The following is a 16,073-nucleotide window of genomic DNA, read 5'->3' on the forward strand; positions in this document are numbered from 1 at the left end:
ATAAAATAATTTACTTCAAAGTAACAGTAAATTCATGATACTAGCTTAGTATTGGAAAGTGAAGCATTTTTTTTGGTTTATTGGAAGTCCCCAACCTGTATAATTTAAAACAGTTCCACTGTTGGTTTGACCCGAAATACTGTTTCAATGAGGTTTATATGGAACTTTGTATGATCAGACCACCTTACCTCTTACTAGGGGTTAAGTGCATCTCAGTGGTTAGCGATAGCTAACCACTAGCGATGCAGTTTACCCCGGAGATTTAGCATCGTAGTACCGGTATGGGATTCTCGTCACACCTGTGGACTTGCCACCGTATCCGGATAACCTTGGAAATACACCCATAATATAAGGTTTCACGGGTTCAACCCTTGCCTCTCCCAAGTGCATTTGGATGTGTGTTGCTTGGACACAATTCAAATCGCTGACGTCAAGACCATGGGTAAGCTCCGCGGCAGGACATCGAGCGCATGGTCGAGGTCGCATGGAACGAATGCTCATGTGTGCATGTGTAGCCCCAGCGGATGTGTATCGTGTGTTTGTGAGCAAGGACTACATGAAGTTCAATGCCGCGCATTTCATCGCGTTCAAGGTGCACGAACTACTGGCAATGGTGGTAGGTGGTGACAGATGTGTGTGTGTGTGTTGCAGGGCTTCCGCGAACGATTGCACGGACACAACTATCGCATGTCCGTTACCATCACTGGAGATCGCATTGGACACGACGGATACCTCGTGGACTTTGGCGACATCAAGAAGGTACATGTCATTGCCGACTCCATCACAACAGCATTTCCATGGTATGGATTAGGTTGCCCGTGAAGTTTGTCGCGAACTCAACGAACATTTCCTCGTGCCATTGAAGAGCGACGTGTTGAAGGTCCTTCTGTGGCTAAAGTGAAAGGTGCTCAACGATCGCCTTGTAGATTGACGTAAACGCCGAGACAGTACAGTTGGTCACTGAAGACGGCAAGTCATTCAGGTACATGTCAAGCTCCGTGATCACTCGTTCTTCATAGCATGTAATGGATGTCCCTTGTGTGTAGCTTCCCTCGAGGGGATTGTGCGCTGCTTCCGATTGTTCATTCCAGTGCGGAAGAATTGGCGCGTTACTTGGTAGAAACGAAAGCGAATATGATTGCCAGGTGTTGGGACTCATGGTATATATTCTTGTAGATGGACGTGCTGCTGGAACGATTTACGATGGCGCAAATGAAGGTACAAGCGAATCCAATGTCCGTGGCCTTGACGAATGAGTTTCTTCGTAGGCACGTCACGCCACCAAGATCCAAGTGTCCATTGCCGAAGCGGAGAACCAACTCGCATCTGTCGATCGAACACTCGATTACGGCGACCTTAGTCCGTAACTTCATCATAGAGGCATAATAATGCTAGATTCTCTCCAGCGTCCATCCCGCATACTCGGACGAACGTGTCGCTTCACTTCTTCGCGGCGTCCTACTAGGAAGGATCTCCATTCTCCGTATTTCAAAAGGGTGTGGGATGAAGATCCGGATACGCAGTGGGAAATCCGGATAACCCACCACCGAGACAATACAGTAATTCGACAGGCCAACAACGTCATGGTGGTCGATCGAGTCGCGTTCTCGGAAGAGTCGGAGCAGTGCTTGGAGGAGCTCCTGCGGGACGGACTGCAGCTGCCGTCGGCACAGACGCAGTTCTTTCGCGGCCGACGAACCAAGAAGAAGGTGGAGAAGGCGTTCGATGGACTCACCGCATTGGGGTTTTCCAAGGAACTGATTGAAGCAGGGCTCTCACACGCCCACGACCTCTCGGGTGCCCTGCAGTACCTGTGTCTGTATTACTCCAGTGCCGACTTGCCGTCATCCTTTCGCTCGTATGCGTACAAGGCGGCCACGCAAACTTGTGACGGTGAATCCAAGCCCCAGCTCACGTTCGTGCCAGCCGCCTCCACCTCTTCCTCCACGATCGTCCTCCCCGACAAGGACAAGTCGGACGTTCAAGAGGTGGTATCATCCCCGCCTCCAGTAGAACCGTCCGTCGCAGAGGCTCTCCCGCGCGAGGTCGTCCTTTCTCGCTGTCGTACTTGTCTATAACGTGTGTCTAGGCCGACAATGCCAAAGCATGGACGTTGCAGTACCTCAACTCGATGCAAGACGATGATGAAACATTGAGCCCCGACGCCACGAAGCGCCAGGTGGAAATGGACTTGGCGCATGCCACGGCGCAGCTCAAGGGGCTCAAGAAGAAGCGCAAGCACGAAATCCCGCACTGGACCAGCGAAATCCGTCGGCTCAAAGCTGAACTGGCCGCCTTGACAACCGTCGACCCTCCAGTTCCATCGATAAGTCCTACAGCTACCACCATCCCCGCCGTTGCTGTACACGTTGCTGACGAGCACGACGACGACGACGAGGGCTTTGGGCTTGGCATGCTCTCGATGCTCGAGGCGTCGTCCCCCGCTCCAGTCATTATGACGGCGGCAGCAACCCTTCCGCCTCCCATCGACGTTGTGATGCCAGCTAAATGGACGGGCAAGAGTCCCCGGGTACAGCTGCAAGAGTACTGCCACAAGCAAAAGTGGCCTGTTCCCATGTACACGAAATCCGCAGGTTCGACCCCAACACGGCATCGCATGGACGTGCTGATCAAGCGGCGCGGCACCCTTCCGGCTCTGACCATCTGCTTGGACGACCCAGGCGGCGCGTACTCGACGGCGGACGCGGCCAAAGACGCCGTGGCCACTCGGGCGCTGTATGTGCTCGTGCCCCACCTCCCGCTCTACCGGGGTCTGCCTCCATATTACAGAGACATGTGGTATAAATGTATTGCCTTGCTTTGACCTACATTTGGGTTTTTCGCCAAATCTATCGATCGATTCGTTGTACTGGTATTTGTATGTCTCATATTGTAGTTTCCAGACCCCGTCGAATCGACGCTATTGGCTAATTCAATTCTGAGATGATTTTTGATTGGCTCTTACGGAAAGATTACGTATTTTCAACCAATCAGAACGTCAGCGTGATTCAACACTAATTTTGGACGTTTTCAGCGAATTCCCCATACTAATTTCATTCGATTCTACTGAATCGGATGATTTGATTGGCTACTTATTGTTAATCTGCGTTTGGATTGGTCGTAGTAGATCGATTGTCGTCTGTCGATTGGGTTGCTAAACACTATAAATCTATATATATTTCAAAGTATATATATATATATATATATATTTGCGAGAAACGTGGTGAGCAACTTCATACTATATAGGATCACATGGGTGCGTCAAGTGCAAGCACACGAAGCTCAAGCCAAGTCGAGTACCGTGGCCACGAAAGCTCAAACAGTCGACGCTTTATTCGATTTAGTCGATACGCTGAGTGATGTACACGACCAACACTCCTCTCAACGGAGGGCCCCACCCAAGGAACAACCAGTCGACGACACGTACACTGTGGCAGAGTCATGGGACAGCGAAGAAGAAAAAGAAAAAGAAGCCATAAAAGCCGACCCACGACACAAGGCAAGTCGCCACGCATTGGAGCAGCTGGTCCGGACCGACGCGTACCAAGCCATGCTCAAAGACCGACGGGCGCTGCCGATTGCGTCGTTTGAGGACGAAATCGTCGCGACGGCGCGGCAGACGCGGGTGCTGCTCGTGTCTGGGGAGACCGGGTCTGGGAAGAGTACGCAGGTGCCGCACTTTCTACTCCGTGACATGCTCAAACAATCATCACATGACATGATTGTGTGCACACAACCGCGACGGATTGCCGCCATCGGCGTCGCAGAGCGCGTGGCCAAAGAGATGGGACAGGTATTTATAATATTATCCTTCTCAGCATGTGGACTACTTACTATTGATTGATATTCTTTGCCAAAAGGATGATATCGATGGATCATTGTACTCGAAGTTTGTATGTACATTGGTATTACACTAATTGCAGTTTGTCACACACTAATTTGACGTTGACGAGCTGGACGACTTGGATTGATATGTATTTGGCGTGGTCGTCGTCGATACCATGCTTCATAATTCTCCAAATAGATCAATAATATATAATATTCGTATGTTTTTTTAAAAGAAATTTCAATTTAATTGTTCTGGATGATTTCATTTTTTGTTCTTGTTGTTCTTGTTTCAAAAACAGGCATTGTAGCGGAAATAAAGTATCTATATAAAAAATAAAGTCAAACCTTTTTTATATTTTTTTTATATTTTTTAAAATAAACCCAAACAATCTTGTAGCTCTGCGACAGAGAGTATCTATCATCTCTATGCTATATATGTTGTATCTGCGACAGAGTATCATGTTGGTTGTAGGTCGTGGGCCAGGGGTTGGTGGGGTACCACATCCGATTCGAGGCAAAGCAGAGTCGGGATCATTGCCGCCTCTTGTTCTGCACCACGGGCATCCTCCTGCGGCTGATGCAGTCCAACCCGACGCTCCGCGGCATCCGCTACGTCATTGTGGACGAGATCCACGAGCGCGATGTGCACACGGACGTCCTTCTCGGTCTGCTCCGGCGGGTCCTCGCCTCCACCTCCCACGTCCGGATCGTGCTCATGAGTGCTACTCTGCATGCCGACATGTTTCTGTCGTACTTTGCCGACGCGCGGGTCGTCGCGGTGCCCGGGCGGCTCTTTCCCGTCCACACGCTGTACCTCGAGGACGCAATAGAAACGACCCAACATGTCGTGTTTGACGGATCAAGGTGCTGCCGCCGCCGGACGGACGCTGAAAGTCGGTACAACCTCCACGTGTCGGGGCGCGGCGGACGCGTGTCGACGCAGGTGCTGACGTGGCGCGATGCGGATGTCGTCAACCACCGCCCGCTACCGTCCTCCTCGCCTACACCTCGAGACATACCCTCACGGGAAGGATACAGCGACCATACATTGGCCATGATGGACAAGGTCGATGCATCCGTGATCAACTATGACCTTATCCAAGACCTCGTCGAGCACTTGGTGCTAAAGTCGGCGTCTACCAACCATCATGGCGCGATTCTGATCTTTCTCAGCGGACGAGGCGAGATCCGGACGTTGGTGGATCAGCTGCGCGGGCACCGGCGCCTCTCGGGCGCGTGTGTGTTTGTACCCGTGCACGCGTCGCTGTCGTCGGAAGACCAGCATCGCGTGTTTACGCCGGCGCCGCCCCACCAGACCAAAGTGATTGTAAGCACCAATATTGCCGAAACATCGCTCACCATCGACGACGTGACCGTTGTAATCGACGCCGGACGGGTCAAACACATGCGCCACGATGCCAAAACCCATACATCGTACCTGACAGAAGGGTGGATTTCCCAGGCCAACGCCAAGGTATATATATATATATATATATATATATATATATATATATATATTTTACCCAAAATGTAGACTACTTTTGTGCTGATTCGCGAATTGATTATCGATCAATCGATTCATTGGACTGAATATTGTATGGAAAATTTGGGTATCACACTAATTTGACGTTGATAGTTTCCTGCAATCGGATTGGCTAAATATATATATATATATCATGGATGAATTGCTCCCATTGGTCCATCTAAAAATACTCTTTGCTGATTGGCTGCTACCTTGTGCTTTTGAGACTTTGTGGTGTCTGTGGAAAGCCAATATATCAAACATATCGCGGCGAGGATGGGGATCGGCTGCAGATTTGGGAAATATATATATATATTCATGATAATATCTTTCCAATAGCAACGAGCGGGACGTGCCGGACGGGTGCGCGCCGGCACTTGCTACCGCCTGTACCCGCGGGACCTGTTTGAGCACGGCATGTCGGCGCAGCCCGTGGCCGAAATCCACCGCGCGCCACTCACGGGGCTCACGCTGCAGCTCCACGCCCTCCTCCAGACCCAAGAGGCAGGTTCCGTCGATCGGTTCTGGACGGACATGCTCGAGCCGCCGTCTTCTCAAGCGGTGGAGGACGCAACCTCGGAACTGGTCCAATTGGGTGCTTTAGCCAACAGCAACCCCCTCTCCGACGATGATGCCGACGATACTAGTACAAACTTAATGACGCTGACGCCGCTGGGCCAGCACTTGGCGCAGCTGCCGCTGGATGCCCGCATAGGCAAGATGCTCCTGTTTGCATCCATCTTTGGGGTATCCCGCCCCGTGTCTATCGTCGCTGCCATCCTCGAGTCCAAGAGTCTGTTCGTTGCGTCCAATGGCCACCAAGCCGCGGTGGATGCCGCGAGGCGGGGCTTCGCGACCCTCAACAGCGACCTCCTCACGGACCTCGCGGCGTTCCTCGCGTGGGAGGACACACGTCAGGACGGGGCATTTTGCCAAAAGCACTGCCTCCACCGCGTCGGGCTCGTCGAGGTCCAGCACCTCGCGGCCTCGTTTGAGCGGCTGCTAGTAGACCTCGGGTTTGTCCAGCCTACTACTAGTAGACAACCTACTAAACCGGTCGACATGGTCGTCGTGGCCGCCGTCGTCGCCGCGGGGCTGTACCCGAACGTTGTGTTTGTAGACAAGTCGACTAGTTCTAGTACTACTACTAGTAGGCTGACCTTCTGGGACCGCCGCAAACAAGTGTATATGCACCCGTCGTCCATCAACTGTGGAGTGCCTATCTCGTCGGCGTACTTGGGGTATCACATCAAGCTGGTCACGTCGTCCAAGGTGTATTTGCCCGTGTCGAGCGCCGTGACGCCGCTGGCGTTGGCATTGTTTGGAGGCCATTTGGAGTATCCTTGGACGACCTTCCTAGATCGTACAAGCCACGCCACGGTCGACCAATGGATCCAACTGCCGTGCGCCGGCCGCACCGTCATGCTCGTGACCGAACTCCGCCGGCGTCTGGCCGACCTGCTTCAGCGTACGACCGCTTTAGACCGATATGGCCCTTGCTTGTGGATATATATATATCATGGAATTGTGTAGGCAAGTTGGCGACGCCGTCGGCGATGGAACCGCAAGATCGTGCGCTCGTGGACGCCGTGATAAGGCTGTGGCGGGACGAAGGGGCTCAAATTACTTGCGCTCCTAATAGCTAGGTAATAGGTATAGATAGATAACGTATTAGAGCAGGTACACCGTTGACCGTAATTAGTGTGGATTCAGAATTCGTGCGGTCCTCACTAACGGGTGTAACGTTATGCCCTATATACCCAATAAAGTCATAGAAAGTACTGAAATAACCCTTGTATATTATGACTCAAATCCCACATACAAAAATCAAGATCTTAATCCTAACTGGAATTCTCACTCGATTCAAAATTGGGGTAATTCTCCTAACTCTATACTTCGAAGTACTAATTATAGTGCGGTCCACACTAATCACGGTCAACCTCTATTAATAGTGTGTAGATGGGTAACACAAAATATGCGATTCTATTCTTTGTATGATCTATTCTACACTTCGACAAAGTCGTCGTCCGTCGCGTCCTTCGATCTTGGCGGCTGCTGGTGGGGATCGCTGGTCGGCCTACATACATGTATGCAAACCCACCCGTCACTCAGCATGCACGCACTACGCTTGGTTACCTCGCCGTGGGCCCGTCGCTAGTACTACTAGTAGTAGTAGGACCCGCCGCCGCGACTACTACCCGGGCACCGCGGGAAGGCTGCTGCTCCATGTAGTAATCGGGCTTGTTGATCTTGTTGGACGCGATGAGCAGGTTGGCCGACGGACTGTACCGGTCGTGAGGTCTCTGGTACGCCGCTCCTCCGTACCCGCCGGCTTTTTCTCCAGTCAAGATGTCGCCCTAATCGAGTACAGACAGTTAGTTGTCAGATGCAGCCACTTGGGTCTCTTCGTTTATACCATGTGCTGCTGGCGTTCTTGTGTGAATGCTCGGTCGAGTTGCTGCTGCTGTTGTTGTTGCGGATGAGGCGGGGGGTGGCGGCGGGACGTGTCCGCGGGGGACGCCGCCGCCGCCACCGCCTGGGGGCTCCGACTGGTCCCACCTCCATGGAGCTCCATCGTCGACCGAAGCAGCGCCTCATTTTGGTGCATGAATGACCCCATCACGTGCTCAAAGTACCCCGTGTTGCCAGCTACAAGATGGCTGTCATATTCTTACCCTCAAGTGAAACCAGTTTCGTGTTATACAAACCAACCTGCCGACGTTGGACCTGGACGGACAAACAGCACGCGGCGGACGAGGTCGGCTAGTTCGTCGTAGTCCATCTTCACGCCCACCTCAGCCCGCGCCACGACTACCTTGAGCACGCCATGGGTCTCGATCTGGGTCAAGAACATCTCGGCCGGCACCTCCCGCCCCTACTCGGCAGCAGCTGTATTAGCAATATGCAGATGCGAGTTAGATGGACGTACGGAGGTGGGGGCTTGGCGGCTGAGGTGGTCGTGCAGGGCGTTCGGGTCCAAATGGAACGTCGCGGCGGCTTGGTGGACGTCCAGATGGCCCATCTCCACGGCCTGCACAGCTTTGAACCACGCCGACATGTTGGCCGAAGCGTTTTCGATTCCAGGGAACCGCCCAGTTGACGGCGACGACGTGCCCTCGTACGGATGGTGGCGGAACTGCAGCAGAGGGGAGGCTCGCACCGGATACGTCGAGGACGACGACAGCCGAGTGGGTGGCGGCGGTAGCTTCGTAGTGTCGAGGCCCTGAGCCATGTTCATCTGCATCATGTTGACCATGCTCATGCCAGGCTGCATGAACGGAGTTGTGGGAGCTGCCGCGACGGGGGTCCGACTGCCGACATCTCGCTTCTCGGGTTTCTTGTCGCCTCGCAGATCCTTTATTCTGCGGTGCAGAGACATGTGATGCACACCAAACTTTTGCGCGGCATTTCGCAGACTCATCTTATCCACGAGCACGGCACGGATGGCGTTGGCCCACACCTCTTCGCTGATGGCGGACGTGCGTGCCATGTGCTTGGGTGATGGCAGCGGACTCCTGATGGACGATCTAGCTACCCACACGTCGTCTGGGTGGGTCGGCGGTTGCTGCTAGGTCGGACGAGTCGGCCTTTCAGCTTTGTCTATTTATATCGGCAGCGACAACTGCGTAATCTCGTTTCTGCAACTGCCCGTTGAAACCAGAAGCGCAGGTTCGAGCTAGTACGAACCGAAGTACACTGTACTTTTCGTAGTAGATACTACGTGGGATCCCATAGTATCGTGGACGAATGTAGCGAAGTTGCGCTAGTAATACTAGATCTGGGTGGGACCAAGATAGTTTTTATGACCGACCTGTTTTGAAATACAACGCACGGAATACTGGAACCAAGTGAAGATTGAACGATTGTCAAATTAATATCGTGAGAAATTCGAAATTCTGGCATATTTTGACCTGAGACAACCCTCATGTCAATGAACCGAGAACAAATTACTGCTATCTACCCCCGTCCATTACACGTTCGTCGGAGATGGTGCGGAGAGAAGGGCTGGGACGGCGTCGTCGTCCTTGTGTGTTGCGAAGGACAGCGCGTACCCCACCAACGTGAGAATGCACACCAGCTGCGCGGCGGAGCGAAGTTGGTTGATGGCGCCGCAGTTGCTGTAGTCGTACAGTTTGGTATAGGTCGCGTCGAAGCCGATGGTCGTTGCGCAGTAGTCCGTCCCCAAGCCTTCTGTGAGGCACTACCACCCCACACCCGTGTCAACGTCGTCGACTGAAAACAGTGGGAGCATACCTTGACCACAGTCAGACGCTCAAACGGACACACGATGGCCAGTCCGACGGGGATGTACAGGATGAACGCGATCAAGAAGAGCGATGCAAACACGACTTGGATGCGCCTGGACATGTCATTAGATCATGGAGACGTAGTACGGAGAGGAAACCATGTGGTACGGAAGATCTTGGGGGTGGGCGATGTGTGAAGGATGCGACGTGTGACGTAGGTCTACCAGGTGAACATGATGGGAAAGTACATGCCGACGACGACGGTGCGTACATTCAGGAATACGGCGGCAGCTTGGAAGACGAAGAAAAAGTACGCGGCGTAATTGTGGATCTCTGGGTGGTCGTACGATACTCGGTAGATGGACTAGAAGGAACACAAGTGAATAATAGTACCAGGTGTATGGGTGGTTATGTACGAGGATAGGCAATCCAATGGTGGCGACCGCACCCATCGTCGACGCTGCAAAGCTGCATCGAAGCAAGGAAGGCGTCGCTTTCGCCTCAGGGTGCGCGAGGACCGTTGCTTGGTGGCGGAAGTTGAATGTCCTGAAGCATCGTCTGTAGGAAGGTATGGACAAGGATGGAATGCTCGCACCACGTGAGCGCAAGAAAGATCGCTGTGAGACACAAGCCCGTGGCGAACACATAGTACGCAGGGTCGTCTGGAGCCAGTCGGGTCAAAGATGATGTCAAGTAGTGAGGGACTTACCACGCCCCATGTCGGAGAAGTAGGGCCACGCGAGCGACCCGACGTAGATGTCCTTGGTCTTGGTGATGACGATGCATATGATGAGCGTGGTCACCGTGAAGAATGGCGCTAAGATGGGGCTCCATCGCCGGAGGACGTCCGCGGAGCTACCCATCGACGGCTGCAGAGTTCCTAATGTGTGTTGGAGCCGAAACTTCAAAAGATTCGACCAATCACAAGTGTTGGGAGTCAGTCGATTCACAAAACGTGACTATTTTTTCACAAAATTAGCCTAATTATTCACAAAAGACGACTATAATCAGCTCACCACTTTACAACCATACAACAAGATTATATATTGCACATGATGGAAGCGAGTCGATGGAAGGCGCTGCGGTACTACAGCGCCATGCAGGACAAGACGGCCGTCGTGACGCTGTCCAAAGGGCACGATGAATGCATGGCATCGAAGCAGATTGCATTGCTCATGGCACATGACGTAGGGCCGTCGTGGAAGGTATCGTGGGGGGATTGAATGGCCGCCAGACGTTGCTCGGCTTGATGGACATGAAGTCGCCATTGGGGGTGTATCCACGCGCAGTGGTCAAGGCGGAAGATGTGCAGCGCTGGGAAGTGGATCTATCCAAGGAGGACGTCCATCGGTTGCTGCAGCTCACGTGACACAAGGCATTGCATCGAGACAGCATTGCCAATGTTGACGGGCTGCAATCATATTTCAAGTGGCAGATCTCGTTGAAAAAACGCATAAAACGTAGGCGTTAAAGACAGAATATCGGGATGACAACCAACATGAAATCGAAATAAAACCTCAACGTTATAGTACTGCGTTATGGGGTTTAATTCTTGCCCACGGAATTCGATCCTTCCGTCCCCCTTTCCCTCCATCATTTTGCGCATTTGGTGGAACTCGACATGGACGCCGAAAGTCTCGCGAGGTACATGCATGTCTCTCGACCAAAAAGGGATGTACATGCTTGATCATGCTCACCTGGTTGATCTACGTAGCTTTATGGTCATCACTGGCGCTGACGGCACGACCGCGCAGCAATACCTCGATCTCACAAATTGGAACATGGACGAAGCCCTCAATTTGTTCATGGAGAGCGGTGGCAGCGGCACGTCAAGTGGGGGAAATGCTTCGAGCAGCAGTGGAGGCAACCACGACCCATTCGATTCCTACGGACAGCAAGACGTACGCGCGCCAGATCCGTCGAAGCGCCAACGTTTGGTCGGCGGCCCCGCGGATCCGTTGCCGTCGCAGTTCTTTGGACGGGGACCCAGCTACAACCAGTTCACTTCGTCATCTGCGTCGTCCGCTGCCTCTCGTCCAGACGCTCTCTTCCAACGAGACTTTGCCGCGGAGGCCGTGGCCAGCATCGGCGGCAGTTTCCCTCGACGCAGCAGCTCCAACGCCTTAACCAACGACGGTCGGTTCTCTCACGTCGTTCTCATCGTCTGATGCACCTCTTAGACGACACGTCCGCTCGCTCCCGCGACCCGCAGTCGTTGTCGCAGCTGTTCCAACCGCCCGTGAACATCATGTTCTACGGCACATTGTCCGAGGTCGACCATCATGTGTTGGGTTGTCCTCATCCTGGTTGTAGGCGCGGCAACTCGCCAAGCAGGAAAGCAAGTGGCTGCTGGTCAACGTCCAGGACGACACGGTGTTTGCGAGCCTTCGCCTCAACCGGGACACATGGAACGACGACTTTGTCCAGAACCTGGTCACGAGCGGCTTTGTGTTCTGGCAGGTTGGCCCTCCATCACCATCTATCTATCTTGTCCAACTCCTCGTTCATTCTTAGATCTACATTGCGTCCGACAGCTGCAAGAAGTTTTGCTCATTGTACCAGCTGGACACATCCAAGCTGCCGATCACGTGCGTGCTGGATCCCCTCACTGGCCAAAAGGTGGTCGAGTGGCCCGACTACATCGAGCCCCACGCCATGGCCGAGAAACGTACGTGCAACCGGTCCTCTCGATTCTGTCGTATAATCGTGCCTTAGTGTCGGACTTTGCGTGCTTGAACCCGCCGGGTGCCGCCGTGCGACCCGTCGCGCCCAAGCCGCCGCCGTCCAGAGAACTGACCGAAGACGAGGAACTGGCCGCCGCCATCGCCGCGTCGATGGAGCAACAGACCGATGACGACATGGGGCACGATGTGAAAGTTCTGCCGCAAGGTGCTCCCACAGTCCACGACGACCTGCCGCCGCCGCCGTCACCCGTTGCGGCGGTTCCGCGTCTGCCGGACGAACCGGCTGGTACGATAAGCTGAGTCTGATTCTGAGTTGATGGGATTGTCGCAGATGGCCCGACGGTGACGCGTGTGCAAATTCGGACGACGACCGGGTCCCGTCTCATGCGCCGGTTCGACAAGGCCGAGCCCGTGGCCGTGCTGTTTCAGTTTGTGCAGCAAGAGGTATATTATTACGACTAGTAGGAGTAGTACTAGTACTAGTAGTACTAAAGCCCGTTGCAGATCCCCGAAGCGCGCACGCGGGGGTTCGAGTTGCGGACGTCGTACCCTCCCGCGACGCTTGTCAGTTCCGACTTGACTCCATTGGCCGACGCGAATCTCGTGAATGCGTCGCTCAATATGCAGTGGACAACGTAGACACTAAACAACTAACGACTACTAGTACCTTGGTTGCCATTACTATGTACTCGGGAGTAGTTAGTAGGTAAGTAACAAACATCTACTTGGACTTGGGTCGACTGGACGGATGCCGCAGGTTCTTGCGGATAATAGCGACCATCTGAGTCTTTTCGTAGCCCACGAACCGCGCCTCTTGGCCAGGGGGTAAGATGATCACCTTGTAGTTTTGAATGTCCAGCGCCATGCCCGCACACGCGTCCGACCGGCCTAATTATATTGCACCCTTTCCATCAAATATTCAAACATTTCCACCAAATATTGACCAGTTTCCATCAAATATTCAAACATTTCCATCAAATATTGACCAGTTTCCATTAAATATTGCATCGTTTGCATCAAATATTGCACCCATTCCATCAAATATTCAACCATTTCCACCAAATATTGACCAGTTTCCACCAAATATTCAAACATTTCCACCAAATATTGACCAGTTTCCATCAAATATTCAAATATTTCGGTCAAATATTGGCCCATTTTCGTCAAATATTGGCCCATTTCCATCACAACTTTGTGGACCAGTAGTACTAACCTCGAAGGAGATACGTGAGGAACTCGTCGTACGCGCGCGCGTCCGCGGGGGTCTGGGGGAACAGTTCATAGATCCAGTGCGGACACTCGAGCTTGTGTTCCAAGTGCATAAACGAATTAAAGTGCTTCAACGACGGCTGCTGCGTGATGTGCACTTCGCGGGGCCTAGACTCAGACTCAGACTCAGACACATGATGGAATCAGGTCCACGTACGTGGGTTGCCGGGTAAACGCCAGCGCCGTGGGCATCGCGCGACATTGCACCATCATCTTGCCTTTGATCAACGAAAATAGCCACTCGTCCGGGTTGCGCGGCGCCTATGATTATCTCACACCAATGAAATGTCCGTCCCTCACACACGTCAAATGTCGATACCTCGATCCGGCGTGTGGGGATGGTTCGGCGGTCCGACGAGAAGTGGGAGTGGCGGCTGACGCTGCGTCGGTGCCGAGACACGGACCGCCTCGAGATGTCGTACGCCATCTTGGCCTGGCCCACCTCGCCCATGATGTTGTTGAGCATGTTGCCGGCGGCGACGTTTGGTCCGTCGTCAAAGTAGTCGGGCGGGGGGCCATCGTACGGCGCGTTCCATTTCTGAGGACGCGCCACCGACTTGGACCGGCTCGAGGGGTGCCGCGACGACGACCGCGCGGGACGGTGGCGGGATGCGGACCGGCCGGACGGATCCGCGCGGTGGCGGGAGGACGGGGGGGGAGGCGGGGGCGAGTACCCGCCGCCACCAAACGACACGGGCGAGTCCGGGGGCGAGTAGTTGTTTGTCGGGGGAGGCGCATGGCGCGGCCGCTTGTTGTCGGGTCGGTCGTCGCGCCGACGCGGAGACCTGCTGCGCCTGTTCGGGGGGGGTCGCTTGTCCCCTCGGTCGTGGTTGGGTCTGTACACCGATGGCTCGCGGCGGTGGCTGTCGTGATGGCGGTTGTTTCCGTACTCCGAGGGGGGCTGTTTATACTGGGACTGGCTGCGTCGCCCGTTGTCCCTGTCGTTCCAGGTGCCGCGGTTGGCTGCCTCGTTGTGTCTAGAGTTCCCACTGCCGCCTCGTGGGGGGTTGTGGGACGAGCTGCTGCCGCTGCCCCCCCCCCAGCCCCCGGCGCTGCTGGGTAACGGCTCCTTTGTCGGCAGGTCCCCCCACCCCCCGGCGCTGCTGGGTAGCGGCTCCTTTGTTGGCAGGTCCCCCCATCCCCCCCCAGAGCTCGGTTTGGCCGCCTTGTCGCCCCATCCACCACCCGCCTTGTCGTTGTTGGAGGTGCTGTGGGAGGCAGGAGGCCGTTGGATGGTGTCTTTGCTACTGGAAGTACTGGACGGGGCTGCCGGACCGTACTTGCCACCCGACGAGGCATGGCGGGCGCTGGTTTCATTCGACCTACCGCCGTACGTGGACGATGGTTTCAAAGTCCCTTTCGAGTCCCCCCAGCCACCCGTTGGTTTGTCAGCCGGCAAGTCGCCCCAGCCACCCGTAGGTTTCGCAGCTGGCAAGTCGCCCCAGCCACTAGTACTACTAGACGAGGTTGGTTGGGTGGGCTTGGCGTAGTTGACGTCGTTGGGTTGCGTCGAGTGAGTAGTAGTACTAATAGTAGTACCTCCCCCTCGCGGACTGCTCAGAGACGCAGGTGGACCGTACTTGCCGCCAGAGGAGGCATGGCGGGGCTGGTCTTGGTCTCCACCCCAATTGCCGCCACTGCTCGTGCTTCTCTTCGACGCACTTTCATATTTGGCATCGCTGGAGCTGCCATATTTGGAGGAACTGGAGCCCCCGCCGCCGTTCGAACTGGAGTGGGCGGGGGGCTTGGATGGAGGGGCAGCTGCCGAGTCGCCCCAGCCACCCGTTGGTTTCGCAGCTGGCAAGTCGCCCCACCCACCCGTTGGTTTCGCAGCTGGCAAGTCCCCCCAGCCACCCGTTGGTTTCGCAGCTGCCTTGGCAGTCTCGCCCCATCCGCTGCTAGTACTACTAGCACCCCTCGTGGCGTGCTTGTTGGGATTGGGGTGTTCTGTGGATTGTTTCGACGCGGACGCGCCAGTAGTAGTACTACTACTACTACTAGCCGTAGAGTTGGTCGTAGTTGTAGGTCGACTGGTACTGGTAGGAGCACTGCTCGCGGGTTTGGGGATCTCCCACCCCCCAGACGACGGACGTGGTGCTGATGTTGTCGGCGGAGGGCCCCATCCGCTTTTGCTGGCGGCCGCGGCGGACGTCGTGACGGGTCCCCATCCAGAAGTCGCTTCTTTCGGCGCCTTGGTAGGTTTCGTCCGTGCAGTCGACGGAGTGGAGTCGACTTCTTCGCCTTCTTCCCGCTCGTCCTTCATCGTGCCATGGTTGAACGACTCCAACGCTTGCGCTTTCCAGCTCGACGTGGGAGATTTGGTGGAACTACTAGTAGTGTGCGACGAAGGAGGTGCGGCGTTGGTGTTGGATGAGCGATCGCCCCATCCGCTGTCCTTTCCCGTGGTCTTGGATGGAAACGTAGTTGTAGTCGGGGTAGGAGTCGGAATAGAAGCAGGAGCGGTGGTCGATGGCTCATCCCATGTTGGCATTGGTGGCGGCGGTTCCACCCAAACGTCGTCGG

General features: G+C 54.6%; 6 protein-coding genes across 16 annotated transcripts; 4 read left to right on the forward strand and 2 right to left on the reverse strand.

Moving 5' to 3' along the window:
* Positions 1-403: 403 nt before the first annotated feature.
* H257_17325 lies at positions 404-1,557 on the forward strand. Of its 2 annotated transcripts, XM_009846060.1 has the most exons (8): positions 404-442; positions 516-592; positions 652-759; positions 812-880; positions 927-982; positions 1,047-1,116; positions 1,177-1,218; positions 1,269-1,557. In XM_009846060.1, exons 1-8 carry the CDS (start codon positions 439-441, stop codon positions 1,365-1,367), a joined length of 525 nt encoding a protein of 174 aa, XP_009844362.1. In that variant the 5' UTR covers positions 404-438; the 3' UTR covers positions 1,368-1,557. The 2 variants fall into 2 exon arrangements, with proteins under 2 accessions (XP_009844362.1, XP_009844363.1); XM_009846061.1 differs by having other exon boundaries at positions 1,047-1,218.
* Positions 1,469-7,121, forward strand: H257_17326 (hypothetical protein). Of its 3 annotated transcripts, XM_009846062.1 has the most exons (6): positions 1,469-2,045; positions 2,090-2,799; positions 3,247-3,793; positions 4,301-5,302; positions 5,690-6,818; positions 6,884-7,121. In XM_009846062.1, the coding sequence occupies exons 1-6, from the start codon at positions 1,584-1,586 to the stop codon at positions 6,994-6,996; spliced, it is 3,963 nt and encodes a 1,320-aa protein (XP_009844364.1). In that variant the 5' UTR covers positions 1,469-1,583; the 3' UTR covers positions 6,997-7,121. The 3 variants fall into 3 exon arrangements, with proteins under 3 accessions (XP_009844364.1, XP_009844366.1, XP_009844365.1); XM_009846064.1 differs by having other exon boundaries at positions 1,469-2,799; XM_009846063.1 differs by having other exon boundaries at positions 5,690-7,121.
* A 2,078-nt stretch (positions 7,122-9,199) lies between these two features.
* On the reverse strand, positions 9,200-10,565 carry H257_17327 (hypothetical protein). 6 transcript variants are annotated; one of them, XM_009846066.1, is made up of 7 exons: positions 10,307-10,565; positions 10,193-10,259; positions 10,014-10,143; positions 9,869-9,961; positions 9,756-9,817; positions 9,605-9,710; positions 9,200-9,551 (listed from the first exon to the last, which is right to left on the reverse strand). In XM_009846066.1, the coding sequence occupies exons 1-7, from the start codon at positions 10,458-10,460 to the stop codon at positions 9,321-9,323; spliced, it is 843 nt and encodes a 280-aa protein (XP_009844368.1). In that variant the 5' UTR covers positions 10,461-10,565; the 3' UTR covers positions 9,200-9,320. The 6 variants fall into 6 exon arrangements, with proteins under 6 accessions (XP_009844368.1, XP_009844367.1, XP_009844371.1 ...); XM_009846065.1 differs by having other exon boundaries at positions 9,200-9,710; XM_009846069.1 differs by having other exon boundaries at positions 10,014-10,259.
* An 84-nt stretch (positions 10,566-10,649) lies between these two features.
* H257_17328 (hypothetical protein) lies at positions 10,650-10,966 on the forward strand (the record flags this gene model as incomplete). Its single annotated transcript, XM_009846071.1, has 2 exons — positions 10,650-10,802; positions 10,832-10,966. 2 exons carry the CDS (start codon positions 10,650-10,652, stop codon positions 10,964-10,966), a joined length of 288 nt encoding a protein of 95 aa, XP_009844373.1.
* Positions 10,967-11,175: 209 nt separating this feature from the next.
* On the forward strand, positions 11,176-13,210 carry H257_17329. Of its 2 annotated transcripts, XM_009846073.1 has the most exons (9): positions 11,176-11,241; positions 11,312-11,733; positions 11,778-11,869; positions 11,911-12,057; positions 12,112-12,265; positions 12,313-12,567; positions 12,613-12,725; positions 12,786-12,987; positions 13,039-13,210. In XM_009846073.1, the coding sequence occupies exons 1-8, from the start codon at positions 11,219-11,221 to the stop codon at positions 12,918-12,920; spliced, it is 1,341 nt and encodes a 446-aa protein (XP_009844375.1). In that variant the 5' UTR covers positions 11,176-11,218; the 3' UTR covers positions 12,921-12,987; positions 13,039-13,210. The 2 variants fall into 2 exon arrangements, with proteins under 2 accessions (XP_009844375.1, XP_009844374.1); XM_009846072.1 differs by having other exon boundaries at positions 12,786-13,210.
* Positions 12,749-14,205, reverse strand: H257_17330. Of its 2 annotated transcripts, XM_009846074.1 has the most exons (4): positions 13,870-14,205; positions 13,708-13,811; positions 13,495-13,658; positions 12,749-13,169 (listed from the first exon to the last, which is right to left on the reverse strand). In XM_009846074.1, the coding sequence occupies exons 1-4, from the start codon at positions 14,014-14,016 to the stop codon at positions 13,003-13,005; spliced, it is 582 nt and encodes a 193-aa protein (XP_009844376.1). In that variant the 5' UTR covers positions 14,017-14,205; the 3' UTR covers positions 12,749-13,002. The 2 variants fall into 2 exon arrangements, with proteins under 2 accessions (XP_009844376.1, XP_009844377.1); XM_009846075.1 differs by lacking the exon at positions 13,870-14,205 and having other exon boundaries at positions 13,708-13,844.
* Between the last annotated feature and the right edge of the window lie 1,868 nt (positions 14,206-16,073).

The sequence above is a fragment of the Aphanomyces astaci genome, assembly GCF_000520075.1.
Source record: "Aphanomyces astaci strain APO3 unplaced genomic scaffold supercont1.103, whole genome shotgun sequence".
Lineage (NCBI taxonomy): Eukaryota > Oomycota > Saprolegniomycetes > Saprolegniales > Verrucalvaceae > Aphanomyces > Aphanomyces astaci.

What these genes read in the sequence shown, in the direction of transcription:
- H257_17325 (XM_009846060.1), top strand. An exon ending in ACTTTGGCGACATCAAGAAG is followed by an intron (nt 760 to 811) that starts GTACATGTCATT and finishes GGTATGGATTAG; the next exon opens with GTTGCCCGTGAAGTTTGTCG. An exon ending in TGAAGAGCGACGTGTTGAAG is followed by an intron (nt 881 to 926) that starts GTCCTTCTGTGG and finishes ATCGCCTTGTAG; the next exon opens with ATTGACGTAAACGCCGAGAC.
- H257_17326 (XM_009846062.1), top strand. Translation starts at nt 1,584, where the DNA reads ATGGTGGTCGATCGAGTCGCGTTCTCGGAAGAGTCGGAGCAGTGCTTG. An exon ending in CAGAGGCTCTCCCGCGCGAG is followed by an intron (nt 2,046 to 2,089) that starts GTCGTCCTTTCT and finishes ACGTGTGTCTAG; the next exon opens with GCCGACAATGCCAAAGCATG. An exon ending in TGGCCAAAGAGATGGGACAG is followed by an intron (nt 3,794 to 4,300) that starts GTATTTATAATA and finishes TGTTGGTTGTAG; the next exon opens with GTCGTGGGCCAGGGGTTGGT.
- H257_17327 (XM_009846065.1), bottom strand. Translation starts at nt 10,460, where the DNA reads ATGGGTAGCTCCGCGGACGTCCTCCGGCGATGGAGCCCCATCTTAGCG. An exon ending in ATCTTTCTTGCGCTCACGTG is followed by an intron (nt 10,144 to 10,192) that starts GTGCGAGCATTC and finishes ACGATGCTTCAG; the next exon opens with GACATTCAACTTCCGCCACC. An exon ending in CTGCCGCCGTATTCCTGAAT is followed by an intron (nt 9,818 to 9,868) that starts GTACGCACCGTC and finishes TTCACCTGGTAG; the next exon opens with ACCTACGTCACACGTCGCAT.
- H257_17329 (XM_009846072.1), top strand. Translation starts at nt 11,219, where the DNA reads ATGGACGCCGAAAGTCTCGCGAG. An exon ending in CCACGCCATGGCCGAGAAAC is followed by an intron (nt 12,266 to 12,312) that starts GTACGTGCAACC and finishes ATCGTGCCTTAG; the next exon opens with TGTCGGACTTTGCGTGCTTG. An exon ending in TTCAGTTTGTGCAGCAAGAG is followed by an intron (nt 12,726 to 12,785) that starts GTATATTATTAC and finishes AGCCCGTTGCAG; the next exon opens with ATCCCCGAAGCGCGCACGCG.
- H257_17330 (XM_009846074.1), bottom strand. Translation starts at nt 14,016, where the DNA reads ATGCTCAACAACATCATGGGCGAGGTGGGCCAGGCCAAGATGGCGTAC. An exon ending in TCCCCACACGCCGGATCGAG is followed by an intron (nt 13,812 to 13,869) that starts GTATCGACATTT and finishes AGATAATCATAG; the next exon opens with GCGCCGCGCAACCCGGACGA. An exon ending in CCTCACGTATCTCCTTCGAG is followed by an intron (nt 13,170 to 13,494) that starts GTTAGTACTACT and finishes CAATATAATTAG; the next exon opens with GCCGGTCGGACGCGTGTGCG.